Source organism: Hydra vulgaris, chromosome 04 (genome assembly GCF_038396675.1).
Source record: "Hydra vulgaris chromosome 04, alternate assembly HydraT2T_AEP".
In the NCBI taxonomy this organism is placed as follows: domain Eukaryota; kingdom Metazoa; phylum Cnidaria; class Hydrozoa; order Anthoathecata; family Hydridae; genus Hydra; species Hydra vulgaris.
The window spans coordinates 12,586,737-12,607,944 of NC_088923.1; the positions used below are offsets into that span (position 1 = coordinate 12,586,737).

General features: G+C 28.1%; 1 protein-coding gene and 2 long non-coding RNA genes across 10 annotated transcripts; 1 reads left to right on the forward strand and 2 right to left on the reverse strand.

The window, feature by feature from the left end:
* Window positions 1-3,104: 3,104 nt before the first annotated feature.
* Window positions 3,105-9,813, reverse strand: LOC136079574 (uncharacterized). Of its 4 annotated transcripts, none has more exons than XR_010638036.1 (6): window positions 9,705-9,813; window positions 8,092-9,628; window positions 7,579-7,743; window positions 4,748-4,892; window positions 4,377-4,430; window positions 3,966-4,248 (listed from the first exon to the last, which is right to left on the reverse strand). XR_010638036.1 is itself a non-coding variant. In XM_065795474.1 (5 exons), exons 2-5 carry the CDS (start codon window positions 8,729-8,731, stop codon window positions 4,427-4,429), a joined length of 954 nt encoding a protein of 317 aa, XP_065651546.1. In that variant the 5' UTR covers window positions 8,732-9,628; window positions 9,705-9,813; the 3' UTR covers window positions 4,376-4,426. The 4 variants fall into 4 exon arrangements, 2 of the variants coding, with proteins under 2 accessions (XP_065651547.1, XP_065651546.1); XR_010638035.1 differs by having other exon boundaries at window positions 3,966-4,292; window positions 9,705-9,812; XM_065795474.1 differs by lacking the exon at window positions 3,966-4,248 and having other exon boundaries at window positions 4,376-4,430.
* Window positions 9,814-9,907: 94 nt separating this feature from the next.
* Window positions 9,908-11,929, forward strand: LOC136079575 (uncharacterized). Of its 4 annotated transcripts, XR_010638039.1 has the most exons (4): window positions 9,908-10,739; window positions 10,842-10,878; window positions 11,378-11,401; window positions 11,521-11,808. It is a non-coding gene; the product is annotated as an uncharacterized LOC136079575 (long non-coding RNA). The 4 variants fall into 4 exon arrangements; XR_010638038.1 differs by having other exon boundaries at window positions 11,378-11,808; XR_010638040.1 differs by adding an exon at window positions 11,815-11,929 and having other exon boundaries at window positions 10,175-10,739; window positions 10,842-11,673.
* Window positions 11,930-16,051: 4,122 nt separating this feature from the next.
* Window positions 16,052-20,563, reverse strand: LOC136079576 (uncharacterized). 2 transcript variants are annotated; one of them, XR_010638042.1, is made up of 4 exons: window positions 20,168-20,563; window positions 19,901-20,036; window positions 18,669-19,780; window positions 16,052-16,580 (listed from the first exon to the last, which is right to left on the reverse strand). It is a non-coding gene; the product is annotated as an uncharacterized LOC136079576 (long non-coding RNA). The 2 variants fall into 2 exon arrangements; XR_010638041.1 differs by lacking the exon at window positions 16,052-16,580 and having other exon boundaries at window positions 18,216-19,780; window positions 20,168-20,546.
* Window positions 20,564-21,208: the final 645 nt, after the last annotated feature.

Genomic DNA, 21,208 nt, shown 5'->3' on the forward strand with positions numbered 1-21,208 from the left:
ATCTGCAAATTTACTCAGATTCTTTATTACAAAGTTTTTTTGACAATAATTTATCAGTTTTGCCAACAATGGTCTTGAACAATGTTATACAATATTGTCTTTTTTACCAAGCTGGATCACTTTAATTATATTTTTCTTAACAATATGTGAAGTAGTTATAGTAAATATTTGAATACAAAATTACTCATCTTTTTGGTATGATTTATCTAATGAGGTAACGTTACTTTCTGATACTCTAAATAGTATTATGTTGTTTGGCCTTCAACTTTGTTTTGTAATCTCCTAATTTATGAGTTTACCTGCACCAGAAATCTTTTACAAAACCAATGTGTCTGGTTAAAAAATGAAAAAGGAGAGGGTCTTAAAAAGCTCTGGGTGGGTGGGAAAATTTTCTGAAAATTAATAAATGCTCCTTGTGTATAAAGCAGTTGAAATACATTTTTTTATGAACTCATTGCTCACAAAATGTAACCTTCCTACACACTCCACAAGCCCATTTCCCAGATATTTTTGCTTGGTCATTCTTAACTGGATGACTAATGTCTTTATCATGTTAATCCTTAGCTCTTTTGTTTCAATTCCATCTTTTCAACACTGAAACTTTTCAACACTATATATTAATTCTCCTTCAACTACATAAATTAGTTTTTATGCTAAAATAAGTCTAAACTCTTTACAAATAGATTACAAGACGGTTATAAAAACCTAGGGTGTATCACTGAACAATGCTGCACACCAACCTTTACTTTCAAACTAACACTCTCTTTCTTTTGTTTTCATTTATGTTGTGATATTTTCATACGTAGTCATGAGAATTTTTTTAACATCTGAATATCATTAAACCCATCGCACAAGCTCTCATGGCACTTTTTCAACGTTAACAAGCAATAGGAGACTCTGAGCTCTATTAATAGCTCTGATTCTACTTCACTAAATTAAATTACCTTTGTATACAGCTTTTACTTTTTTTCGAATGAGGAAACCTACTTCAATAATATAATTGTTGTTACTTTATCAACTTTATCTTAAACACACTTTTTTTTCTGAAAAAAAACTTATAAAAAACACCAATAACACAATAGAGTGAGCTAATTGAAACTTAAAAGCTGTCATATTATTGATTGTGATCATGTTAAACAATATGCTAATTAGGTCTGTTGTTATTTTTATACTAAATAAAAATTCTTTCTTTATCTATGGGTGGGAATTTTAGAGGGGGGGGGGTGTCTTATTAAGCTCAAGGTGGGTGGGAAAATTTCCCAAAAATTAACAAACGTCCCCCCTTTTTTTATCTAGGACTCGAGAGTATTTATAACTATAGAGCAAACATCTATTTTCATTTCTTTTTTTTTTATAGACTTGTGTGTTTGTGTTAAGCTTGTATAAAATTTTACAAAGGTGTTGCCAATTTTTATGTATTCTTTATATGTTTATCTTTTAGAAGGCTACAAAGTAAAATTCAAAAGTAAATGATAATTAAATCTATATAATTCACCCCAAACAGTTATACATGAAGTCTAAGATGCAGATGGTGAAGATTTGCTGCACGTCACATCAATCAGAGTAATGTTTGTGATTACATCAAACACCTTATTAGAGTCATGATTTAGTAAATCTTGATGAAAAAAACTGTTTGGTAAAAAAGTCTTTTACCAAAAAAAAATCTCTGTTAAATTTAGAATTATTCAACTGTTCAATTATTCAATTATTCAATTATTCAACAAAAAAGATTACTTCTATAAAAAAAGTGTAGTGCATACATCTCGATGTGTTCTTTTTCATTAATTCTTTGTAAATAAAAAGTTAATTTGTCAATGCAATATATATCAAATTTAGCCTATTTCAAAAAAATGTGATTTTTTTAATAAAATGTAACACTAAGTAATCTAATGCTGAAAGTCCATAAAGTGCGCTTTGCCCATGCGCTTTGAAGTTTAGAGTTGCTAAAATAAGAAAATTTGTTTTGTCATATATTATACTGCAGAAAAACACTAAAATTAAGGTAAATTGAAAATATTAATTGCTCTGGTTACCAGCGAAGTCAGAAGCGATTGCCATAAAAAAAATGTCAAAAATTGCATGCTGTGTGCATGCTGTGTGCATGCAAGTGTTTGTTACCTAAATGAATTTATTTTTTCTGCAATTTATTTTTATGTTAAAATGCTAACGAAAATTAAATTCTTGTTGCTTTTTTAATATTCACGAATTGTAAGAAGGAAAAAATTAAAAAGCGCATTTTCAACTTCCATCAACTAGAAAAAAAGTTGATATCAAAATTTTTAACCTTGATTATAGCCAGTTATGAATATTTTTTTTTTCAATGAAATGATTAGGGGTCGTCCACAAATTACTTTACGCTATAAGGGGCAGGGGGTTTGGTGATTTTGTGATGACTCGTACAAAACTTGCTTCTAAAGTGTTACGATTTTGAGACAAAGGTGGGGGGGGGGGAGGGGAAGGAGGGTTAAAAACGGTCAAAAATTGTGTGACGTATTTTATGGACGACCCCTTATCAAAAAACTACATTAAACTTTATATTTATTAGTTAACCGAAAAATTAAATTGACGTTTAGTTTTGTAATTATTTGCATTATTCCAAGAAAAGTTTATTTTTCAAGTTTAAAATAATAAAAATCATAAATAATGTAATAAAATTATTATTAGTGAAAAATCAGCAATCCTGATTTCAACAATGCTTTGGATTGCATAACTTCTAAAAGTTGTGTGAAAAATGATAAAAAAAGAAAATTTGTGTACAACAAATTTTACTTTTTTATTTTTAAAAACACAGTTACAAAATAAAGTTAAAATTAGCTCATCAGTTTTTTAAATTTCCATATGAAAAACCATCTGAATGCAGAAACGAACAATGCATGCGACATCGTGATTTACATGCTCGCAAATGTTCTAGACATGCCAATTTGAAAAACTTTTTCGACCGTGCAAAGAGTACCTTGGATATGATATACCATAGGAATTTTTTTATGCTGAAGATTTGCAACCCGCTTTTTTTTAGCAAAGGCATTAAAAATTTTAAAAGCAGTAAGCTTAACCGCTTCGTATCTATCTCGTGCGCAATAAAACCAATTGGTTATTACCGTTAGTAAATCAGCAGTATAATGAGAAAATCATATGCATTTGTGCCATGCGTAGAATCAATACAAACACCATTTTTTCCAAACTGTTGCAGCATTTTTTTTTTGATGTTCTGTTTGCATTAAAATTATAAAGTCTGATTCTTTAAATGTATAACATGTATCTAACTCACCCTGTAGTTTATAATATAAAACAGGACTATTTCCCTTCATTTGCCATTCTTTTAGCCAAATTGCAACACTGTCTTGATCATTGGCATGAAGTTGTATAGAAATAATGTTGAATGCTTTCTCTAGGTTTTTGATATCTTGACGCTGGGTTAAATGTAATCTGGATTGAACACAACTTGTTTCATCTCTAATATCATCTAGGATTCTATTTTTGGTTACACCCATTTTAAGTTTGCTAGCAATTTCTTGCCTTTGAACACTTGATTGAGAAATATGTTGAATTTCATTTTTATGTCCATAGTGTGAATAACAAGCATTAACAATAACATGTCCATCTACGGTTTAGGTAACTTTAAGTGTGGACGTGCAATTTTTAGCAATTTTTCGAGTACCTATTAAGTAGATATTTGAGATCATACCCAGTAGGCACAGCGACGTGACAAAAACGTGAACTTCACGTCATTTTGGCACGTGACATTTAGGTGACTTTTTGTTCCCCATGAAATGACCAATTCACGTGATTTATGGACGTGTTTTTCACGTTACTTTTGGCACGTGATATTTAGGTAACTTTTTAGTCCCCATGAACTGTCTAAAAGACGTGCTTTTTACGTTAATTTTGGCACGTAATATTTAAGTAATAATTATGCTTTATAAAAACGAAGTGTTTGGATTCGTGTAAAGAAAAAAAACTCATCGTCGAGGAAATATTTAATACGTATTAAATTACATGGTTTTATTAGTCAGTATATTAGTTCTTGACATAAACATTTTGAATTTGTAATAAAAGCAACACTTTTGTTAAAATATCCTACTTATATCCAATAAGTAATAAGTACAAAGTCATAGATCTGCAACTTACGAAGAGCACACTTCGATCCACAAACAGCGCACTTCAAACTTAATCTAACGAACCAGTCGATATATTCTCCCATAAAAGCACGCTTCAAACATAATCTAACGAATCAGTCGATATTTTCTCCTATAAGAGTACGCATCAAACTTTATCTAATGAATCAGATTTAGCTGAAAGAAACGAATAAAATCTTAAATAATAATATGGTTATTTAATAACTATCTTAAATCACAAACTTTTAAAACAAATCTTACTTGGTAAGTTGCCAACCATTTTGGCAACAAGATTTTCTAGTTGTTTTCTTTTATCTAAATCATTAAATAATTTTAAGAAAACAATACTACATACAATGTAGAAAAATAAAAAAAGGCATTTGCCTTCTAATTTTATACTCTTATTGCTAAAAAATAAATAAGGATTTAATAAAAAAAGACATAACAAAAAAGTCGACAGATAAATAAAAAAAAGAAGTACAAAATAAAAAATACAAGTCTAAAAAAATATTGTTTATCTAATATATCTATATCTAATATCTGTCTATAGATAAATATATATATATATATATATATATATATATATAAAGTTAATAACTGATGGGCGTGATTAGAAAAAGACCTGTACTCACCTTATGTGATAACATCTGATTAAATAATTTGTTTTCTTTGTTTTCCATCTTCTTATATTTGCACTTGATTCTGCATTAACTTGTTCATACATTAACTCACCAGATGCAAAGGTTACAGCCCACGAAGTTGCTTTAAATGAGTAATCTACAAAGTTTTGAACATTAAATGTAATTTTAGAATGCACACAGAAAAATTATAACAATTTAAAAAAATGTAATAGTTACCACATAACCTCACAACATTATAGTGGGGATTTTATATCATGATTTTCCTACCCATGGTGAGATTTTCACCTTGAGGCTCCTTTTGCTGTGGAAACATTCACCACGGCTAAGGTGCCTCATCTACCCCTAATTATATATAATATATTAAGTATAAAACTAAAAGTATGTATAATAAAGTATTGTCAAATTAGGTCACCAATATATACCGAGTACTAAAAATTCAACTCAGAACCAAGTTACATTCTCCAACAAGATATGAACTAAATTAAATTCTTGCTACAGGGTGCGATCACAAAAGAAGACGAAGAGAGGGAAAAGTGAATTTCCTCAAACTTTAAAAGTTAAAAGGTTATTGTGTCTTTCTACAGAATGATATTCCTAGGCAATAACATAACAATACCATTGGATCTTCCTAGTCAACTTGTGCTGGATGAATATGAGCTGTGGCTAGCCATAAAAATGGTTGTATCTGATACAACATATGTAAATATCGGAACAAGAATTGATGTAGTAACACTGTCACAGAAACATTTCAAAACCATTGGACTAGAAAAACCTTCTTTTTTAGGATGCCACCACCATATTTTACATGTCATGAATAATCTTTTTGAAAGATCAACAACAAAACCAAATCTTCATTACCCATATGTGACAAGATTATGGCAAGAGTACAAGAACCCGAAGTTATTACTTTAGAATACTGGAGATCCTTTGACAAAAGTGAATTGGGTAGGCTGGCGAGATGACATGGACTTCCTGTATCACTTAATAGCTTGTTATAAAAAGTTCAAAAGCACAGGTACCTTTCCAAAAGTGAATTTCAAATCACATCCTGCTATAAGCAATTCAAGATGGAACTTGAGAGTAATTTTTGTTCTACTTGCTTACATTCTAATACCAGACTATCAAGAATCGAAATCTGCTCAAGCAGCATGCAACTTCATCTGTGGTTCATGGGGTGATATATGGTTTGGTGATCACTACTTCAATCCTGCAGATTTTGTTCATCTATTAGAAGCATGCAATGAGCATCCAAAAGCATTAAAATTGTTGAAGACATTTTGGTCCACAGAGCCAACACCAATTCCAACACAAGGGTCAAATATATGTGCAGAACGTGCAGTAAAAGTGATGCAAGATTTAGTGCCTTTATGTCATAGCATAGAAAAACTTAACATTAAATACTTATTGTCAAATACACTGTAAAATAATTTTAATTATTCATGTTTATTGGTTTTCTATAAAGTACTAGAACATGTGTTGCAAAATTACATTTCTTATATTCCATAAATCTTGTTTTTAAATGGGAGGGGGGGGGGGGGGAAACAATTCAAATATATATATTATTCATATAATATTTAAATAATTTCAAAAAATGAAGTAAATAAGTATTAACCTTTTTTAACAAGTAAAGCACAAGATCAAGATGTCATATATTACAAAAAGATAAAGTATATAATAATAATATATACATATATCAATAATAAATAACATAACACATTTGTTTATTGATATTATCTTGGATAAATTCTTTAACCTTGTTGTTAAAAACCAAATAATACAAGAAAATCTATTTTTGGTTTTTATCTAATCGACTCTTGAGCAATAATGTATGCAGAAGTTCTATAGACATTATTATTGCTCAAGAATCAAGAATAAGTTCTGCTAGAACTTATAATTTGTCCATGTAGCTTACTTAATTTGATATTAAATTTGTTTTAACATAACTTATTTTGTACTAAATTAAGTAAGCAAAATGGACAAATTCGCCAGTCTAAAATATTATATCATAAAGTAGAAAAAAAGCATACCTTGTACTTGAGTTTAATCTTATTTGTGTGGCAAATAGGGACGCTTGGTACTAATTTATTTAACTTAATTTGATGTAATTTGGATATTAGATATTACAACTTAAAATAAATTGGACTATTTAGTTCTGTTTTAAATGCATTGCGTTATAAGATATTATATAGACCAAATTTTTTTTTTTAACTATGATTAAACTACAATAAAAATTAATTATATCATCATAACAGTAAAATAATTATAACTAATATAATGAATACAAAAACTATACTATAAAAAAATAAATAATATAATAAAAAATATTATTTCATATTTCTTATCACAGGTTTTTATTAAGAATAAAAATAGTTTCGTTAGGCGCGATATTTTGGCACGTAACTTTCATGTAAAATAGTAACCTGGACAAAGTCACCTAAAATAAACGTGATTGAAACGTGAGTAAAACGTTGCGTGCCTACTGGGTATAGATTAATATAATATTTGTATATCATATATATATAATACATAAAACTCTAAATATAGTAAAGATAATCATCATCTGTATAATTTTAAAAGATTTTTAAAACAAAGTGACCTATAGCACACAAAAACTAAACATGTTTAAGAGTTTTTAGATATTTACATTAGGTGTTCTAATATTGTTTGAAATAAATAATTTATTTAACAAAAATTTAATAAGAAAGTGGTCACTGAATTAAGTCTTATAACAGTAATTAGATAAACAATGCTAATAAATTAAAATTTGTGGCAAATACAAATATTTTTCTTCTTCTAAATATCGTTATTTACTTGATACATACCACTACTTTTAACTAGTCTTTTCTTCGCAATGCATTTATAAAATCCACTTCTGTAGCATTGATAGTATGATACTTTCCTACCATCTTTATCAATCTTTTCACCAGAAGGTAAAACATATTGTGTTGCATTATTACTTTCAATATCTGATTTCCACATTTCAAATTCTAAAAAACTATTTACAAAAATTAAATAATCACTACAAGACAAAAAAGGAGAAAATGAATTTGAAAACAATTATCATTGTGTAACAACTTAAATAAAAAAAATTCATAACATCAACAGGAACTGGACTAAAACATAGGCAATAAATATTTTTAAGAACCTATTCATGTTAGTAATTATGTTTGAAATTATTACAAATTCAAAATCATTTTCACAACACATAATCACTAACATATTAAAAAAATAATAAAGCAAGAATACAAAAATTTGTATGCAAAATAAATGGCACTTTTACTCTAAACTATATTTAAATAAAACATTATTTACTTTTAAAAACATTAAAGCATTACCTCGATAATTAGCAAACGATAATTTTTCTTTCAGAAAGGTATAAAAATGAACTGCAGATAAATGTTTTCTTAAATCCTTAATTCGCCTACATTTAAATCCACATTGAAGACAAAAAGAATTTCCTGATTGAATATTTTCTTGTGCTTCATCAATTGATTTGTGTTTATTTTTCATATGCCGCAGCATGTTTTTTTTTTGGGTGAAAGAGATAGTGCAAATTGCGCATTTTAAAGATAAAAAATTGGTATTTTTTACATTGGCCATTTTCTTTTTATTTATGTTGGATTCGAAAACATTTGTATATATGGCATCTTCAGCAGAATCAGTATCACATACTTCAAAACTGGTGGAAACTTCACGCACAATAGTGGTAGGAACAACAAAATCAAGATTTATTTCTTTTGAGATAAACCATGACATTAAAACTAATCTTAAATATTTAGAATATTCAGTAGGGTCTTTTAGAAAATTGTAATTATTGTTCTCTATTTGACCATTATTTATCATACAGTTAAAGTAGTCATATTTTAAGCAAGAGATTGCACATACTATTATGGTAATAACTCCACAAATATTTCCACATGTCTGCATGGGATAATTTTCTTTGCAAAAAGAACTGCATTTTTTAACTCCATTCATGTGTGTCTTTGGATCATGACAATAAGTGATATTAAAGCTTTAGCTTATGTGATACAATTTTCTGATTAATAATTTAACTTTAGTTAAAAAATCATCTGGAGCTGTCCATCCTAAAGAATCTCCATAGTAAAAATTACCTTCAATACTATTATAAACTGCAAGTGTCCAGTGGCAACCTGCATTTAAATCTGTGCCAGAAAATGTTTTCTCATTGTTTCCTCCAATATTTATAATAAAGATCAGCTTTTCAGGGACAACAGTTATTCTTGATACATAATGCTCAATATTTCCTAAAAAGTTAAAATAAATTACCTTTGAATGGCCTTGAATAGCGTTTAAAATGCTAGAAATTTGCAGCATATGATCTGATGAAAGCCATCAAGCACAACATAACTCAGCTAAAGTATTAGGGTTCATCACATATTCTGGTATTTCTTTGTTAGCTGGCCTTCTAAAAAGCACTTCTTTGAATTTTTCTATTAAATTTTGAGAAGGAAAAATACTGATTGATTTTGGTACTAACTTGGGAGAATTAAACCATGTTAACTCTTGATCAACTGCTAGCTTCATTTCTTGAACCCTTTGAAGAGCTATTAGATGCTGAACACTTTCATACATGAACTTTCCTAGGTTGCATTCTATATAATGGATTCCACTCGCAATATTATTGCGCATAGATAGTTCAGTGGACCATTTCATTAACTGATGTTTAGGTGGTAAACTTTTAAGAGAAAATACATCATCAGTTATATCCACAGGAGACTGGCGTGTTTTGATAGAATAATCTTGAACAGATTTAATAAACTGTTTCTGTGACTCGCAAGCATTATGTCGATTATAATTGTTGATCGCAAGGTGATTAAGCTTTAACTTGTTTGAAGACAAGCTAGCAGATGCCTAAACAAAAGTTATGTCTTTTAGAAGAAGAAAAATTGCATTATCTTTAATGAAATAAAACTGTACTAAAACTCACCATCGTTATTGCGTATTAGATACTAGAATCTAGTATCGAGTTCTTCGCATTTATATTGTACATATATTATATATGTATATCCATACAAAGGCATAAACTTTTTTTAAATACGGCAACGAGAAAAAATTGTTTTTCGGACTAAGGAAAACAATCTTTTTTCGTCCAATCAAAATAGGGAGCCATTCCTGTATTTAACGATTAGTGAAATTATGAAGTGCATTCTCTGTAGATTATTTCTTTAAGTCTTGTTTGTTTGATTTATATTTGTCAAGTTCTTTATTTATAAATGATAAATTTTTAAAAGGCGATCTTCTCAAACCATATTTAAATTGTAGATAAAGGTTTGTTGCAGTAAGCTTATTTTGCCATTTTTTAAATAGCTTCACATTTCGACTAAATGTGAAGCTATTTTAAAAAAGCACAATTTTAATTGTGTTTATCCGTTTTCTTTTTTTACTAAATTTTAGTAAAGAAAGCAAATGGATAAACGCAGCTTAAATTACACTCTGTTATTTGTAATTTCGAAGGTTGTTAAACTTATTTTAAATTTTCTATATTAAGCATTCAATATATTTTTAATTTTTTTATATGATAAACTAAAGGGTTAGTTGAACAATTATTTCTATAATTAAGACTACATGACTTGTATATATCCTTGTGTAATTCTCTATTTTAAAAGTGACATGTAGTAATTTACGGTATAAATTTAAATCAGTTATAAAATTAAAAGTGTTAACATTTCTTTTGATGCCATCAAAAGACCCATCAATGATGGGTATCATTATTTAGGTTAGTTGCAGCTATGTTTAGAGCTAGTTTATATGATTTTATAATTTGCAATTTTAGACATGTGGTAAGCAAAATTACACTGTAAGTTTCATCAGTTGTAAAATGTTTACTTGCATTTTTTTTATGGGTGTTTATTTAGGCTAGTTATAGCAAAGTTTATAAAGGGATTGTTTTAATTTTTATATTTAAGTTTGTATATGCTTTTATGATTTGCTATTTTAGACATGTGTTATGCTATATCACACTGTAAGTTTAAATTAGTTGTAAAACTATTATTATTTTTTTACTTGCAATTTTTTTATATTAGTTGCAACTAAGTTCATATATTGTTTGTTTATTTTTGTATAGAACTTGCTACTTTATACATGGTTCATTCAGGCATGAGGTATAATTATTTAAACTAGTTGCAGCTAATTCTACATATAATTTGTTTATATGCTTTTATGATTGACTATTTTAAGCATGCGACATGCAATATCACACTGTAAGTTTCATCAGTTGTAAAATGTTTACTTGCATTTTTTTTTATGAGTATTTATTTAGGCTAGTTACAGCAAAGTTTATATGAGCCCCTGAGATGCATAGTGGTATAAGTCACTCATATCTAGTTTTGAAAAGTCTGACTAATATCACTATGGCTGTGAACAAAAACAACTGTTTAGTGAGGAGCATAACAAAAAACAGTTCCAGCATCATTATCAATATCATTAGAGATATACCACTTTGCCATGTAATAGAATAAACAAAATGCTAGCAATTAATGGAAATAACTCAAAATATTGAAAAAAGTGACTTATACCACCATGCATCTCATGGGCTCATATATGGGTTGTTATAATTTATATATTTAAGTTTGTATATGCTTTTATAATTTGCTATTTTAGTCAAAGGTCATGCTGTATCACACAGTAAGTTTAAATTAGTTGTAAATCTATTTTTATTTTTTTTTACTTGCAATTTTTTTATGTCAGTTGCAACTAAGTTTATATATTGCTTGTTTATATTTGTATTAAACTTGCTACTTTAGACAAGGTTCATTCAGGCACGAGGTATCAAATTTAAATATTTACTTGCATTTATTTTAATGGGTATATTTGTTTAAACTAGTTGCAGCTAAGTTTAGATATAATTTGTTTATATGCTTTTATAATTTTAGGCACGTGACATGCAATATCACACTGTAAGTTTGATCAGTTGTAAAATGTTTACTTGCATTTTTTTCTATGGGTGTTTATTTAGGCTAGTTACAGCAAAGATTTATATGGATTGTTATAATTTGTATATTTAAGTTTGTATATGCTTTTATAATTTGCTATTTTAGATACGTGTCATGCTCTATCACACAGTAAGTTTAAATTAGTTGAAAAACTATTTTTTATTACAATTTTTTTATGTTAGTTACAAATAAGTTTATATATTGCTTGTTTATATTTGTATAGGTATGAGGTATCAAGTTTAAATTCTAATATTAATACTTTTAACGTGTTTATTATTATTAAATAAAATTTAGTTTAATACATTGAAATGTAGAACTAATAAAATTACATAATTTTTATTTGCAATTTAGAAATAAAAAGTTAGCAACAAATGTTTCTTTCAGGGTTATTAGTAAAAATTTACCAATTTGTGTTATGGTATATCATTTATATTCAATATTTTCTTTATTGTATTTTAAGGTTTGTTTATCTTTAAATAACCGACAACAGGTTGCTGGAATTGAAATGTGCACACACATGAATTTACAACAGTATTAAAAATTGAAATCTAGAATAGTAACAATTGTATACATGTCTGTGTTTTTTATATAAATGTTTTTTGACCTTGAAAATAATAACTGTATTATTAAAATATATATTAAGAAACTTTTTATAATTTTAAATTTTTTAATTTTTGTTGTAATAGAATGTTTTTATATTGAATTATATTATTATAAATATTTAATTAGTTTTCAATTAAAAAGTTAAAACGTTTTTAAAGCTTGCTAAAACATCTCTCCCGATCAAGTTAGTTAGTATAAGTAGTACTGCTTGTATCAGATGTTGAATATCATAATAAAATAATCTATATACTAAAAATAAGGTCTATTTTGTAATGAAATCTCAATTTTATCTGGCTTAATTCCTTTCTAATTCTAATGAAGGGAATAATAAACTATTCAATTCAATGACGTAGTAAATTCTTTGTTTTACCAAAACTGCAAAAGCCGCCCAGCGTAATAATTCCTTTATTTTAACGAATTGTTTGTTGCACGAACGGAATAAATCCGTAATTTTAACGGATTTATATCGACGAACTTCAATCCGTTAAAATTTTAATCCGTTAACATAACGGAAAACCCATTGGTGCAATAGCGACAGATGCAGTTCGTTGTATATAACGGATTTTTTCTTAGAGTGCAGAGTAAACTAATTGTTGCAGAATTTCTAAGACAAGAAGTCTCTGCTCTGCCTTTATACCTATTTTTTCAACAGTTATTTCCCTGCGAAATGTGCGCAAGGTGTGAAAAAAATACGAATAATTGAAAAATTGAGGAGAAGCATTTGGAATTTTGTCAATAATCACATCTCTCTCAACCATACCTTTGTCTGTCACAACAACTCGAACACCACATAATGATGCATTATGTTTTTTAAATATGTTTGTTAACTCTTCTATGGTTACTCTCTCCTCATTAGCAACAATCCAGAGTGCAACAATTACTCCTTCACCATTTCCATCGACACACATTAAAACATAAAGTGGCATTCGTAAGTTGTTAGGCTTGTATGTTGCATCAAGGAGAAGCAGTTCAGGATAATATGTAAATAACTTGATCATCTTGTTTTCCTGATAATACAATGCCTGAAGTTGATATTCTTCATTAATAACAACCTCTGTCACAGAACCCTTCTGTTTAAGAAATTCACTTAACAGAGTTGTTAAATTGTTATCATCCTGATTTTTAAGAGCTTGATTTACATTTTGAATATCCTTAAGTGTAATAACTTTCCCAATAGATTTCATCATGTTGCTGTATCAACTTTTTGTTAACTTTTACAGCAAGCACATGAATCATTTAATTTTTTTCATCTACATCCAATTGACATTTTTTACGGCAAAACTACATAAGATAATATAAATATATGTTAAAAAAATAATAAAAAAATTATCAAAAATATCAAATGTAAAAAAAAAATTGTTCGGTTTTTGGCGACATTCTTATAAAACTGCGCACTTGAGAAAACATTGAATTATTTAGATTTTAAATATTTTTTTAACACGACTTATGTTTAAGTTTTTTTACATTTTTTTCGACAAAAAAATTTAGTTCCAAATACACATTTCTTTGGTAAACATGTTTCTTTGTACAACCGTTCCCGACACATCGCATTCTCACATTGCAATATTTCTGTGTGTAACTGTACCCTACACTTTTTACATTTTGCAACTTTTAATCGTTTGGCTGCTGGTACTTGTTCTTCATTATTGTTTTGCTAAGGTTGCTCAGGCATTTGAGTACTTGGCATAGAGAGTCTAGATTTTGCGTTAAGTTTAACAACTTTGATGGCTTCCCTTGTTGCTTTTTCTTCATCTTTTTGTTTGAGGAACTCGATCACATTTTCTTCGGTAATACATTTTCCGCCAAGTTTTGACATGTTGCACTGCTTCGATTTCTTAACATGCAATTGATTTTTGGCTTGAAAAAACTACTTCAACTCTATTATGGTAATGTTTTTGCAACGCTTAACACATACTTAGTAACATCAAAACTTGAAGCTGGTGTAGTTGAAAAAGATGGTAATTGGTGTGTAGATGGAGTAGGTGCTGCGGCGACTGTTGAAAATGATGAAGCTTTGTCTGAATAAGGTAGTGTATGTACTGCGGAGGTTGCTAAAGTTTATGAATGTCGATTAGACATTTGTGTGATTGCTAATGCCTTATCATTTATGTTGTCTTTATTAAGTGGAAATAGGCCAGTGTACTGGAAACCAGCGATTGCATACAAGTGTGTGAAACATTTACCACCCTCGTATAGCAATTTGAGCAACGGGGGAAAATTTTGTTTATCTAAATTCTTACATTTTGAGTCTTTGTAATACTTTGTAAGAATTTCTTTCCATGCTTGTTTGACATGACAATAAACACCTCTATCCAATAGTTGTAGAATATGTGAAGAATACTCTGGTAGACAAACCAGGATTATATTGTGTTTTTTGCATAGCAATATTGCTTTCAAAGCTATGTGAGTTGTATGCCCATCTAATACTAAAATATGAATACCACCAATTTGCTCAGTTTCGGGTATAAATACCTCTTTCAGCTATTCAATAAATGTGTTGTGCTCCATCCGACCTGGTTTTAAAATTGAATATCTGGTGCCAACTGGACTACCTCCTGCCCAGTCCGAATAAAATTTTCCTTGGGCTTTTATATCAAAAATGGTGGTACAAAATGGCCACCAGCATTGCAGCAATTGTTTACAGTATAATGAATTTTTTCATTGTTGCCAATAAGTTTAAGTGCAATTGGAGCGCATGCACCATCAATATTTCTGCTTCATTAGACGGTACCGTTGTTGCACCTGACCATGGAAGCCTCTGTTGTTGTTATTTTTGCGATCTTCAACCCTTGAGACTGGAACGCCATGTTTGAATGCAGCTTTTCTCAGTGATGTTTTATTTTCTTTCATATCAGTTAATGCGGCTAGTATATCGTCTTTCTTGTATGCTTTTGTTTTTTTAGTTGACATGTTAAAGAGAGTGAGTTATATTGACTTGAGAAAGTGATGATTATATTGAAAAATAATGTAATAATTGGTTTTTAATGAGTAAGAGATGATTATATTAACAAATAACATTTTAGTTCATTTTTAAATAAACCGGAATTAACACTAAGTTAGTTAGATAAAGATAGGCGCATAGTCACTTGCGAAAAACTAAACTTAGTAATTAAACGGGTGTGCGATTTTATCAGAAAAAAAGAGTTTTTTTTACTTTTTTGATTTTTTATTCAACTTTTTGTTTTAGCTACATACAAATTATACTATCAGAACTAAAATTAAATTTCCAACAAGATTGTGCTAAAATTATTTTTACATCAGTTTCGGCTCAAGCGCTATTTTTTTGCAACAATAAAAAATATATAAAAAAAGTTGACTCCCCGTTAAAGTTGTATAAAAAAGAAAAAAATGGAGTTGAATCGGCATATAACTTTATCATTTCGAATAGAGGAGATAGTTCTGTACTTAAAGCTATTTTTTTTTTTTTTTTCATAGTCATATCGGTTTAGTTTTTATTTGATAATTTCGACCAGTGTGCGGAATGATATAGTGTGCGGTTTGACCGGGTTTTACTCTAAATCTTAAATTTAAATACTATGATTCCTTATTTTATTTTCGATAATATATATATATATATATATATATATATATATATATATATATATATATATATATATATATATATATATATATATATATATATATATATATATATATATATATATATTCATATATATATATATTCATATATATATATATTCATATATTCATATATATTCATATATATTAATGTACAGGAAGTATCTGCAGAATATTTATCTTCTCCATAAAGCTCTTAAAATGAAAGTATACAGCATTTTCAATATGTCAGCACTTAATCGGATGTTGCGACCCAAACAGAGCTACCTCCAATTAATAAAGACATTAATTATGATTCCTTATTTTTTATTTCGTCCTCCGTGTCAACCACAAACACTTCGATGTCAGAACAACTATATGTAGATGCAATGGGGATAGATATGATTACTGGTGATAGAACATTCATAAACGATGCAAATGAATTTAAAGAAATTATTTCTGACTCGCTAACGTCTTCTTTTGAAAATGACGAGGAAGACAACAATTGTGTACTATCAGCATCAGACGATGAGAGTTGTACAAGTGAAGCCACTGACAAAAACCAAGAAGTATGAAGTAATATAAAGTACAATGATTGGACACTATTTGTTTTTGAGAAAAACTTGTACGAACTTTTACGTGGCTGTCCAGCATGTGGTGCTCCTGTTGACAGATCAGACATTGAAAAAGTTAAAGGTAATGGATGGCAGCTACAATTAAAAATAAATTGTTTTAACAATTGCAAAGTAGAATGAAAATCTCAGCCGACTGTTGGTAATTTAAAGGGACTAGGTGTTCTAATAGCTGATCGTTATAAAACTTTATTATTACGTTTATGAAATTCTTGTCATAATATTATTAAAGTTAATTGATGTAATTTATTAGTCAAGTCATACGCTATTGTCAAAATAAAAGTAAACAAAGTTGTCGTATTAACACTAGGTAATTTATTTTTGTCAACATCGATTGTTTTTTCAGGAATACCGTTTTCTAAATTTGAACGTTTTGCTTTTATTGCAAACATGAAGTTTTTTTCTTAAACATTATATTACGACATTAAAAAAAGTTTCGTCATGCGTCATTGTAAAAAAGTGGAAATTACAACGTAGGAAAATGATAAGAATGTTACGGACCAGAAAGGTTGTTTCACTTGTTGGTGATGGGAGATGTGACAGTCCTGGTCATAACGCAAAATACTGTTCATATACATTTATACATGGTTATAATATCAGTGACAGAAATGCAGAATGCTAACTGTATGGAAAAATCCACTAATCGTCAAGCCCAAATTCAAAAACTTTTAAAAGTAGATCCAAGATTTAACGGTATAAATCAAATTTGTGGCATGTTGCTTAATCAATCGGTAAAAAAATGCACAAAGCTAGTAAAATTATTTCTCAAAAAGACTTACTGGAATGAATTCCATCAATAATAAATCATTTTTGGTGGAGTATTGAAATATCTAATAAAAACCCGGGTTTAATGTATGAAAAATTTTCTTCCATTTTATTCCATATACGAAATGTACATGAATGAGGTTGCTATTCATATTTCCATAAATGCGAACATGATCCTTATTCTAAAGAAGACGGACATTCAAAAAACTGGTTAGATATAGAATCTAACCAGTAATAAGAGTTTTTGATTTCAATATTTCCATATTGAAATCAAAAACTCTTATGGATATTTTTAAAGATTTAACCGAAGCAATTCAAACTACTAATGTTGAAGTTTTTAATAACCTTTTGCTAAAATATGTACCAAAACAGTACCACTTTGAGTATGATAACATGGTAATGGGTGCGTATTTGGCAGCTCTTGATCTTAATTTAAATTCAGAACGGAAATACAAATTGGATAGTCTCGGAGAAACTAGATATAGGATAGCACACCGAAAACATACCCAAAAGTTTATTGGAAGAAGAATTAAAGAAAGAAAACATTATAAATATCTACTAATCATGAAAAAAAGTGTTTTGAAAATGGCGATAATTGGTGAAAAAAGAAAAAGTGAAAAAAGAGCTAATGGCTCCTACATCAACCGAGACCAAAACTTAAGTTAAAGAAAGAACAAAAAATTGTGCTAGATTTTGAAATTAGGTACAAAACATTATTGACTTTTAAATAACAATTGTTTCACTATGAATGAAAATAATTATTTTAATTAATTTTTTGTTTTAAGTTAAAGCTGCCAAATAAGCAACAATTACCATATGATCATACTCAAAGAGATACATATTTTAGAAACTGGTTATTAAAAATTTCAACAGTTTGAATTGGTTAAATGTTTAAATTATCCCTTAGAATTTTTGATTTTAATATGGAAACTATAAGAAACTAAAATAAACAGCATTGATGTATATTTCGAATATGTTATAAAAAAGAAGAAAAATTTGATAAAATTAAACGCAGACTTTTTATTTGATGTTCTAACATCGCATATTCACTTTTGAATTTGGTTATGACAATCAGTAGATATTAAATCAAGTTTTACTCCCTTCTTTTTTCATACAATTGGAATTCTACACTTCTGAAAATAATATTGCAGTTACGTCAGCTACATACCCATATTCGAGTTCCATTATTGTTTATGTACATTTGCGTTATAAACAGAGCTGTCACATCAACAAAAAAGTAATAAAACTTATCTGGTTATTATCATTTTTATCATCTTCATACGCTGGAATTTCACAAGTGTGTCAAAAAACATCTTTGTATTTTTAACATAAGCGAAACGTCATTTTTAAAAGAAAACGTTATTCATGAAAATGCAATCAATGTTAGCAAAATTGAATTACCGAGTCCTTTGTAATTAACATCTGTCGAGTAAGATCTCCATTCTACTTTGAAAATATTCAGATAATTTATTTTTAAATGGATCTATTATTTTTAACTTCCTCAATGTCAACAAGAGCACCGACAGCGACAAAATTTTCGTAAAATTTTTCTCCAAAACTAATCGATGGCGTTCGTTGTATTTTATACCGCTGTATTATTTTGTGTTTTCACTCATAAAACTTTCATCATTTGATGCTGATTGAACAAAATTGTTGTCTTCCACATTGTTCAAAGAGACTGTTAAAAAGTTAGAAATACTTCCTTTGCATTCGTTGACATTGAATTTCCGCATTATATTTTTAGTGCTTCATGTTAGTCATAAGTTCAGTACAAATCACTATCTAATGATACAATGTAATTGGTAATGTTTATATCAAATGTATGAAGCAATGTTTTAGTTGCAGCCCTTTTTAAAAGAAATTTTTTTAATTTTGTATGGGAACTATTTATTTTTTAGTTATTATCCATTCATTCATTATTTTTATATTTAATTGTATAATTTTATATTTTCTCTTCATGTTTTAATATTATAATTGTCTTTGTATTTTATACTTTTTTATTTATCGTTTTTTATATATATGGGTTTATATAAACACGTTTTTAAAGCGGTATTTTTTAGCGGTTTTGAGCGACAATACGTCCGATCTTTTTACAGATTCGTTGCATTCTTGGTACTATTAACTAATTGCTTACTATTTTTTATTTGGTATTTTATTTAATAACTGATATTTGGTATTTTTTTCCTATATATGTATGTATGTATATTTGTTTATATTATTAAACAAAGATGTTAGTACAAATAATATTTTTAAAAGTTTGTGGCTATGATAACAGCCGTTGTTTTTAATTTTAAGATTTAAACCCTTCAATTTATTTCCATCCCTCTTCAACTTCAGATATCCCTAAAGCACCTTGGTCTTCATCATCGAAATTCGTGTAAATTTCATTATCATCTAGAAACCTGGCTCTAATTGTTGAAACAACACATGCCGGCAAAACTTTACGATTATACCTTCCAAGTTTGCAGTAGGTTAACCATGTAAAGTGACGATAAGTGGCATATCTAAATGTTCTGTGCAAGAAACGGAGAAATTTACTCAAATTTAAGTAAAAAAAAATTCGATAGATAAAAGCAAACTCATTTAGTAAACTAAAACAAAATTTTTAACAGCAAACTTATATATAGAAATACTTATTAGAGGTTTCTTTAAATGAATCTGGCATCCAAGCTCCTTCCATGTCATTCATACTAGCCATTGATATCCATAACGGATATGGTTCAATGCGACCAGTCAAAAAACTTTTATGCTCTGTTATGCATTGATGATCTTAAAAAAAAAACTTTTTTTTACTTAACATATCCGTTATGTACAAAAAAGTTAATGCTTGTTATTATTACTATTACTAATACTGCGTACATCAGTTTATATTTTAAAGAACGTTACTTAATTTGTAATACCTGATATTTATTTCTTTTATTTCAACGCAACAAAGACATTCTTTTTCAAGTGGGATAATTATATAATATCCACATTTACACAATTGTTCAGCGCCAACACTTAAACGGCTTAACTTTGACGTTTTAGCAACATCAAAATTCAAATTTTCATAGCTGATGCTATTGTCATCTATTTCGTTTCTTTTATCCATACAAGTTTTTTTTGTCTTTTTTTGAAGAGGTTTGAATCGGTATGGAGTTAGCAACATTTTAATTGTTTAGTTATCAGAATCCAAATGCAAAATACAAAATTACCTTAATATTTATATGGAAATCATCAAAATTTATCAAATTCCACTAAATTGACATACTTATTATTACTTTCTAACTATAAATTAAAGATTTCGGCTATTATCTCTAATAAATGATGTCGTTTGCCAAAATTATTTATTAATTAAAAGTTTAAAAATTTGTAAAATATCATTTCGATAGGAGAACAAAAACGTCATAGCAATAAACGGCTTAGATAAACTAAAAAATATTTCACATTATTTACATAAAAAGAAAAAATGATTCAGAATAAGGTGATCAACGACTTTTTTATATATTTATTTTATTTAAGAGTGTAATATAAAAATCTTAATTTCATTTGCTTCTCACGCTCCATAAAAAACATTCTTTCTTTAAGCTTCCTATTGAATTAATTGAATAATAAACTTCCTATTGAATTTATTGAATAATAAACGCTATTTTAAAAAACGAATAAAACAATAACAAATAGTATTGATTAAAAAAAAATTCTACAATGACGTCATTTACTAAAACTCTTTGGAATTAAACGCGCTCAAATAAATTATAGTCTGTAGATAAATTATAGTAGTGTAGATAAATTATTATAGTCTGTATATTATATTATTATATTATTATAGTCTGTTTCTTTATTATTATATATTATATATTTTATTATATATTATGTTATATATTTTATTATATATTATATAATATATTATATATTTCTATATTATTATAGTCTGTTATTATAGTCTGTTGTTATTGTATTAT